The sequence below is a fragment of the Poecilia reticulata genome, linkage group LG8, assembly GCF_000633615.1.
Source record: "Poecilia reticulata strain Guanapo linkage group LG8, Guppy_female_1.0+MT, whole genome shotgun sequence".
NCBI lineage: Eukaryota > Metazoa > Chordata > Actinopteri > Cyprinodontiformes > Poeciliidae > Poecilia > Poecilia reticulata.
In genome coordinates, this window is record NC_024338.1 from 18,501,627 (window position 1) to 18,510,986 (window position 9,360).

The 9,360-nt window shown below is 38.7% G+C and overlaps 1 protein-coding gene across 3 annotated transcripts in view; it reads left to right on the forward strand.

Moving 5' to 3' along the window:
- ppfia3 (PTPRF interacting protein alpha 3) overlaps positions 1 to 9,360 on the forward strand; it is a 42,662-nt gene continuing 33,302 nt past the window's right edge. Inside the window, exons 1-2 of one of the 3 annotated variants that reach the window (XM_017306312.1) lie at positions 1 to 138; positions 2,682 to 3,320. In XM_017306312.1, coding sequence (XP_017161801.1) covers positions 2,952 to 3,320 — 369 coding nt within the window. In that variant the 5' untranslated portion in view covers positions 1 to 138; positions 2,682 to 2,951. Of the gene's footprint in view, positions 139 to 2,681; positions 3,321 to 9,360 lie in introns of those variants that run through there. The other 2 variants (XM_008416424.2, XM_017306311.1) reach the window with 2 other exon arrangements.

Genomic DNA, 9,360 nt, shown 5'->3' on the forward strand with positions numbered 1-9,360 from the left:
GGGAGGGGACGGGTCCAGGCTGGTAACCGGGCTGGAACAGGGATAACCTGCAGCCTCCCGTCTCTCCTCGGATGCTCTGATGGAGTGAACCGGCCGGATATGCGCTTTTATTTCCCGTCTCCGTCGATCATGGAAACGGTAAGCCGCGCAAACAGCTGTTCGGATTTGTAGCGGCGCGTTTCCAGCTGTTTTTATGGGTGGTGGGGTGAAGAGGAGAGGATGAGGAGGATGAGGAGGAGGGGGAGCAGCAGCAGCAGCTGCACTGGGGTGTTGATGGTTAATATCCACCTTAATATTGGATTAAGCGCAACCGTTTTGCGCCACTTGTGTTAATCGCAGCCACAGATTTTAATCCAGAGGTGTGACATCTTCTGGTGTAATCTCGTTAATTAGGCCTGCATCATTTACAGGATGATTGGCACCTCCCACCATGATGTGATAGCGGCGTTAGGCTACCTTGCACGGAAATGTACGATGTCTGCTCCCCAAGACGGCGTTTCATTCTCCCTCCCAGCAACACAAACACCACAGGCCCGCTGAATGTTAACAAAAGAATAAAAATATGAACATAAATCCGCCGGTGACACCATTCATGATGACACCCCATTTCCATTCCCTCCACATGAATGTTAACAGCTGCGCCGCATATTTCTACCGTAACCTACACAGGCCTGACACAGTTATTATTCTGTCTTTTGCGTGAATGATTTCATCATGCGCATTTATCATTACCATTATGAGATATAGACGCTCTGACACGCACGGTGGTTGAGTCAGTAGAGTGAGGGGGAAAGGAGTGTTTTTGTTTTTTAGTGTGAGAGTAATGGATGGATCAGAGGAAAGATCAAATAAAAGTTAGTCTGATGGTTATACCCACTTATCCAATGCAGTATGTTACTTTTAAACATAAAACATGTTTACATATTTGATGAAACTGCCACTATGTGTTGACAGTACAGTAGATAAACGGTGACAAAATCCAACTCCTCTCCCAGTACTAACTAAAAACAACCAATCAGAGCCAGAAGGCGGGTCTTAGCGCTGTCTGTCAAAATCTATAGCACGCACAGCTAGCATATGCTAAAGCTAGGTGACAGTGGATAAACATTTCTCTGCCTTCAGCGCATGATTACTTAAGGTTGATTGACAGCGCTAAGACCCGCCTCCTGGCTCTGATTGGTTGTTTCTGGTTGGTGCGGTGAGTTACTTGAGACAGAGGAGATCAATCTTGTCACAGGTTATCTGTCTCAAACAAACTGTCACGACATGGTGACAGTTTTAACAAATAAAAAAACAAATATTTTATAAAAGTTACTGCATCTTTAAGGAAAACGGTGCCTATCTTCTGGGGTCATGGGGTCAAAGTTGAGGTACATCACTGACAGGTCGCCAGTTTATCACGCATCGTCACAAAGACACAAACATAAACAACAACTATTGCTCCTGACTGCAATTTTTAGAGGCCAATTAAACTAATTGTCAAGTTTTTGGTCTTAAATGAATTAATAAACTGTTACTTTGCTAACTTTCGTACTATGCTAATGTTAGCTCGAACCAGCTCTTTTTTGTCTTTTCTATAACAACAAATCTACTATTTGCTACAATATGTTCTTTATTGCAACCTGTAGAGGTACTTAAGTTATCATTGGTGAGTAATTGTTGGATTAATGTTTTGTAATTTAAGAGTTTTTACAAATGAACTGGATTGACCACTCTAGTCAAAATTCCACTTTATGTAATTGGAGGAAGTTAGCATACCGGGACAGTCACTACACTGCAAAACACACAAATATTACCAAGTATTCTTGGTCTATTTTTTTTTTACTTTTCTAACCTTCTGTGGTGGCTAGCTGTGCTGCAGTGCTAGCTATTAGCTTAAAAAAAAAATCACGTTTAGGTGTTTCTCTCAGCCTCTATGCCAGTTCAAAATTTTTTTTGTTAGCATCTTCTTTTTATATAAAAAACAAAGTTAGATAAGTTTTTTTTAACTAACTTTTGAAGCAGTTACAATTATAAACAACTGCTTTTCTATCCTGTTGCACTAGCAAGCTGTGCTAACAGCTAACAATGCTAACGCTATCTTAGGGTTTAGCGGTGGCAGTTTTTTCCTTATCTGTCAGACCCAATGACAGCTCTGATTGTCTTTTCACGTAAAAACAACCAATGAAACTATTGAACGGATCCTTGATCATTTCCAGCAGCGTCCATCCATGTGCTCTGCTGCTAATGTTAGCGTCAACGTAAACAGGAAGAGGTAGCAACTCAGTTTAAGATGTTTTATTTGTTATCTTTCTGTCATATGCTTCACAGAAAACACTAGCTCCATTGGCAGATTATTATAACAAGACATTTCTCCCATTTTATAAGTAAAATAATCTGCCAGTGGAAAAATAACTTTTTCATCACCTTTAATTAGTTATTTATTAGTATAAGCTTCTATATTTTACTGAAAAGTTACTTGTAAGTTAGTTTTGTCTCATTTAGAGTGTAAAATATATTTGCACTAGAAACTAGACAAACTTGCTGAGATTTTGTGTTTTTGCAGTGATATTGATTAGACAATGAGACGTATTATTTATATTGATCTAGTGATTATTGCGACATATATTGTTATTAATTCATTGTCCACCCTTCGTTTGTGTTGTTTAAAAAAATGACCTTGTGATTTCTTCTCCTTTCAGGTTCATCTGGCAGCCCAGTAACCTTGGAGCCGAGGGGTCAGAGGTCGCTCACTAAAAACCCACATCTGTCCCTCTCATCCCTGCTCCCCGCTCCACCCTGTTCCCCAATCCCTAATCCACATCTTCAATCCGTTCCACCTCGTCTTCCTCACATCTTCCTCTGACAGAATCCCTCCTTACAAAAACCAGCAGCCGTATTTTTCATGACGAGGAAGAAGCTCCTCAGCAGGCCGTCCTAGTCCCTCCTGTGAAAACTCCTCAGGCCTCACCATGATGTGCGAGGTGATGCCCACCATCTCAGAGGACGGCCGTGGAGGCGGCGGCGGTGGCGGCAGCGGTGGCTCGTCCTCTCCAGCGGGGGGCGCCGGCGGGATGGGAGGCTACGGAAGCAGAGATCCTCGCAGTGGCGGCGGCGGCGGCGGTGGAGGAGTAGGCGGAGGAGGAGGAGGAGGAAGTGATGAAGGGGGAAGCTCTGGTAACTTGGAGTCGCTGATGGTGAACATGCTGACGGAGCGGGAGAGGCTGCTGGAGAGCCTGAGGGAGACGCAGGACAGCCTGGGGACGGCGCACCTTCGCCTGCGAGAGCTGGGCCACGAGAAGGAGTCCCTGCAGAGGCAGCTGTCCATCGCCCTGCCACAGGTAGAAACACGGCTTTACCTGGTGGGATGGGATGGGATGTACGCATGCTGCCCCGCATGGCAGCATGCGTACATCCCAGACAACACAGTTCAGTGCTGAGGAAAAGTATTTACCAACTTACAGAGCTCTTGAAGTGGAGAAATTCACATTTTGCCCGTTTTTGTGCTTCCATTTTGGTGGAAAAGAAAGTACCCAGCCATTTTTTTGGGAATAAGTTCATGTTTTTTAGTGTCTGGAAAATGAGCCGTTTCAAAAACCTTCCAGGATGTAACCTCACAAATCAGCAGGCACTGCCCGTTACCTAGCAACCGCAGCAGATTTCCGTCCGTCACCTAGCAACCCAAGCGGAGTATTTACCCCTTTTCAGAGTGCAGAGGCGTGGCCTGCAGCGGATTATTTCAACTTAAAGTGACAAGACATCATAAATCAACTCGTTCTGAACTGAGTAGGCTAAAATCTCAATATCTAAGAATGATTTTGTGCAAAAATAGTACCTGGTAGACCTATCTTAACCTGTTCAAGGAAGAACAATAGGTCACTTTTAAGAAAATGTTTCAGATCATCAAAACATTTTAACATCAGACCAACTGCCTGTGCCTCTCAGCTGCTCTTTGGAGAAATGTTGGTCACATTCAGTCACGTTTGAACTGTCAAGTACTTTCAGTCCAGCTTCTTGTGCCAAATCTCATTTAAAGTAAAGTTTTACTATTACTGTGAAGGAACAGATGAAACGTTTGCATCTGATCCAGTTGAGACGATGCTACAGTTTGAATTTGCAGGTTTAGCTAACAGAATAATACATACCTGCATGCAGAGTCAAAACAAAGTCTGGGCTCCACTTTACGGTAGACAGTTAGTGCCCTGGTGCTGAATTATTGATGCTCCAACCTGTAATCAGGATGTTGTTGTTGCAGCTGGTCCAGGTGGCGCTGGGTCGGCCCGGTACAAACTGCAACAGCATGGTCACACAACTCATCAGTTTTGTTTCTTTTAGACCAGATAGCAGAAAATTAACTGTCAAAAATAATCGTTTGGTAAAGTTTTCTTTTTGTTTGCGTAGAAAATGGCAAAGAATGAAAGTAGAAATTATTATTTTAAGCTAAAAAAGGTTTTAGTTTTATATTCCTCTTCTGATTTTCAGCGTTTTCGCTTTAAATTTGTTACAAATTGGAATTTTATTTTTTATCCTTATGAGCATAGTTCTTCACAGAAGCTAGAAGTTTGGGCTTTGCACAGAATATTTTACTTTATGTAAGATTTTTAACCCATAAATATATTTGAATCTATTGTTCACAACAAAAATAAATCTAAAAAGGCAGTAATAAGAAAATAAAAAATATAATTAAATTTTTATATATATATATATATATATAAATACCTTTTAAGATACTTAACATAAAAAGTATGCTGCATAATTCTTAAGATAAAATGCATAAAAATAATTTTGTGATTTTAATAAGCTGTTAAGTGTTACAGTGAAGAACCTTCAAATAAATAATCCAAATTTAAAATATTTTTAAATAAAAAAATGATTGGATTATTAAAAAAATAATAAAATAATATTAAAATAAAATAAAAATAAAAGTAGAGTGAATAGAATAATTAAATATGTATAACTTAACGTGGGACTCTCAAAACAAAAGATAAATGCATATATTTAGGCTGTTTTTAATAAAAAAAATAAAGCAAAATAAAATATATTTGAACTTTATGAAGATATTTTACATGATTCTCAATGATAAACTGAGATTCAATTGAATTATTCATTTTAGAATTTTAATTCCTATGGAGGAAATAAAATGTAATTAAATCAGATAATAAAAAATAAATATTCTGCTCATCCTGAAATCACTCTCTTCTTTTTTATCGCTAGTTAATAAACTGTTTTTGCCTTTAGCATAATTACTGAGAAATAAAAAAATCTAAAACATGATTAGACAGGATATTTTATCATTCAGACAGTTGAAAATAGCTTCAAACTGATAAACTAACAGCACATCGGATTCTTCAGATGTTTTAATAACAAGCTGGGACCACCCAGAACCTTAAGATGGAGAGAAAATGCTGCCAATATTATGCTACATTCCAGAGCTAATCAGGTTGTAGCTGCAGTCGACCCAGAAGGACTCCGTCTCTATTTTCAGGCAGGAGTCTGGTGCCTCAGGCCGCATGATTCCTCCCTGTTGTTTGCACCTTTTGGGTTTTTTTTCCTCCTCTGTTGCTCCGACTGACTGATCAAAATAACTGCTGGTGCCGAGGTGCTGCAACGCAGAGTGACCGGACATGAAAGGGCCATATTACCTCAGGAAGAGCAGATCAATACACACACACACACACACACACACACACACACACACACACACACACACACACANACACACACACACACACACACACACACACACACACACACACACACACACACACACATGCAGATTGAAGAAAACATGGATTGGTGTAATACACAGATGAGTTCACAGAGTTTGTCTGCAAAGACTGGAAAACAAAACCAAAAACAGAAAATATCTCAACGATAAGAAACAATGAAATTCACACTGCAAAAACACAAAATCATTCCAAATAATTTTAGCTGTTTTCTACTGCAAATACCTCAGTACACTTGAAATAAGATAAAACTAACTTACAAGTTTTAGCAAGATGCCTGTTTTAAATAAATAATTCCTTAATACTGATGAAAAAGTTCTGGCTGCTCTGGTAGATTGTTTCATTTATAACATGGGAAAATGTCTTTGTATACATATTTGGTAAAAAGTCTACTCAAGTTCTGAGTAAGCAATCAAATTTATTTGATATTTTAAAATTACATCATCAGACGAACCAAATTAAGTTGAAATTTTGGTATTTTAAAGACAAAAATTACAATAGAAACAAAATCAGGCAAAAGAGATTTTTTCCAAATCAGTTTCTTTCAATATAAAACTTACTACCCAACTCCTTACTTCCCCCAGACCAGTGCTGAGGAAAAATATTTACCCCCATACAGAGCTCTTACAGTGGAAAAAAATTCACATTTTGCATATTTTTGTACTTCCGTATAAGTCATTGCTGCTTCTAAAAGCAACCCAAACACTTAAATAACCCTACCCACCGTTTTTCCTGTAAATTCATGTTTTTTGGTGTCTGGAAAATGAGCCGTTTCAAAAAAGTCCAAAATGTGACGTCCCAAATCAGCAGTCACTGCCCGTTACCTAGCAACCACAGCAGAGTTCCGTCCGTCACCTAGCAACCCCAGCGAAACTCCGTTTCAGATCAGTTTCTTCAATTAAAAACGTATGAAACTTTAACAAAAGCTGCAGGTGTGTGTCTGAGTCTGGTGAATTTTTGGTTGAAACATGTTTGTTTTTCATTAAGTGGGTAGAAAATCCAGACATTTTACACAAGTAAGAGTAGAGAGACTTCATAATAAAACTACTCAAATAAAAGTTGTAAAAATTCTCCAAAGTAAATTTAAAAAAGAAGTAAATGTCACTAGTTACCACCCAACTCTGGTTTTAGTTAACTACAATAACCCTGGTGGGATGAAAGCGTATGGAAGTTGTTTGTGAACAAAAAGAAAGCTACAGGAGAAGGGAGGAAACTCCATCTTTCCCATGAATTAATCCCAGTGTTATGATATCCTCTGGGCTCACAACATGCCGTCTGCACACAGTGATTTCCTCCCCTCTTTTCAAACGCTTGCCTTCCTCTCATTCCTCTCCTGTCTCTCAGCCCAGCCACGCCGCCTGTACACGCTGTACTTTTTTAATGCATTTTGGCCGAAATGCAGGCGCCTCAGAAAGACGGGTCTGAGGCGCCTGTTTGCTGTGCGTGGGGTAAAGTGATCACTGCTAACACGTGGAGCGAAGACAGCAGCCGCAGCAGCAGCGGTGCATGCATCAGTGCCCTTTAATGGCTCGTTTGCATAAGTGAAAACACGCATGAGTTGATGCACACGTGTTCGAGGATGTGCTGTGTGTGTCATGAGTGTGTCACGCCATGGTCGCATGCGAGTCAGAAAAAAACAAAACAGAAATTTAATCACAGGAAAAATCTAAGAGAGGCAGAGATGAACGTGGTAAACACACCACAAACAGGATTTCAATTACAGCTATTGTAAGCAATTGTTTTGATTATTCCAACAATTAATTGAGTAATTGGATTAAACAATTCCCCTTTCTATAGTAGCTATTTAAGCCACTAAAAGAAATATATGAATGAGTTCCTTTTTTTGAGTGAGAAAACATTTTAGCACTTAAAAAAATTATTTCACAAAGCAAACTGACCTATTCCTTAGAATCTTCCTTAAATTTTATAGTGTTCTCATTCTTTAAGCATTAATTGGAATCTCATTGATTGCTTGGAGACTCTAAACATCAGCCTGTTATGCTTGTGACTTGTTCTGGCTGTTTTCCACACATTTCACTCCTCCAACTTTCTTTATGATGAAATTAAATCATAATTTTAATTCTTAGCTCTTCAGAGCTAAGAATTAGCTCTGAAGAGCTAAAGAGCTAAATCCATATTCATATGGATTTAAATCATATGAATATGATTTAAATCCATATAATATCTCTTTAAAGGAGTCACCTTTTCTCTTCTAGTTGAACTAAGTATATTTTGGAAACGTTCTGCATTTAATTTGCGAGTCTTTGAATAATGGCTGTGACGAACTTTCAATTAGCAGAAGCTAATTAGCATAGATGTTTTTTTAAAAATAATTTTCTCTCCTCTTCATACTAAACAATAAGGTTGTATTTATATTTTGCTTGTTTTTTCTAAATACGAACACATTTTTAAAAAGGTAATTTGTCTGTAATGTGATAAAGTTACAATCCACCAACAGCTGAGTTGAGACAGACATACCAAGCTAATGCTAATGCGCTAACTTCAATTCAAAGTTAGCGCAAAAGACTAAAACCGTCGAGCACCATTTTAATTTTTGACACGATTTAAATGCCTTTAGATATTGTATTTATGTTTGTGTCGTGTTTTCTACTGTCCGGGTTTTATTTAGTTCCTATTTGAAGTGACGTTGTTGGGAGAAAAATAAAGAGAGAACTTGTGGAGAGGAAACAGGAACTGCTGCGTAGTCGGTTTTCACCTCCTTCAAAATAAGAGCACGATTATTAACGTTTAACTTCTTAAAGAATTCCTAACAGACAAAAATCAAAACTACAACATACAACAGATGTCGAAATTTATTTACAAAGCAGGCAAGTAAATTAAAGTTAACTAAAGTGCTAAGTGAAAAATTAGCTCTGCTGTTAGCGGATAAGCAGAAGTGTTCCCAAATAAATAAATAAAACGCTACCTTTGCTGGAGCTGTTTTTACATTCAGGGTTTCAAACATCTGAAAAGACTAATTCACATTCAGAGTTAAACGCTTTCAGGAATATTCACAGCAAAATGACCAGATTATTTTAAGATTTTTTGTCGTAGAGCTGCTGATGTCTGTTGATCTAATAAGATTACAGTTATGAGAAATACTGGAAGTAAAAGCATAAAATCGTAAAAAATACTTTTGCCCACTTGGCTAATTGGGAGTAAATGACATAACAACATAACATCGCTCACTGTGATGGGGACCAGTTGGAAACTTCACAGTGAACTGGTCTGATTTTCATTACTTTAATGGACTTTTTTTAACTCCACGTTTTTAATGATAAGTAAAAGAGGCAGCTTAACATTATTGTGCAATTAAACCAATTTGAGGATCACAATGTGTAATAAACCAGGTGGTAATATTTAATATGAAGGGCCGGTTTAACGCGCCTGGACTCGGTGAACCTCAGCACAGCGGTAGCCGTGGATCACACTGTTCTGCCTAAGGAAGCTGATTTCCACACATATTTAAAACTCAAGCTGAAAAAATCAAGATTTATCAAACTATGAAACATTTACTGAGAATATTGAGCTGATTCTAAGGCATGGATGGATGGATGGATGGATGGATGGATGGATGGATGGATGGATGGATGGATGGATGGATGGATGGATGGATGGATGGTTGGATGGATGGATGGATGGATGGATGGATGGA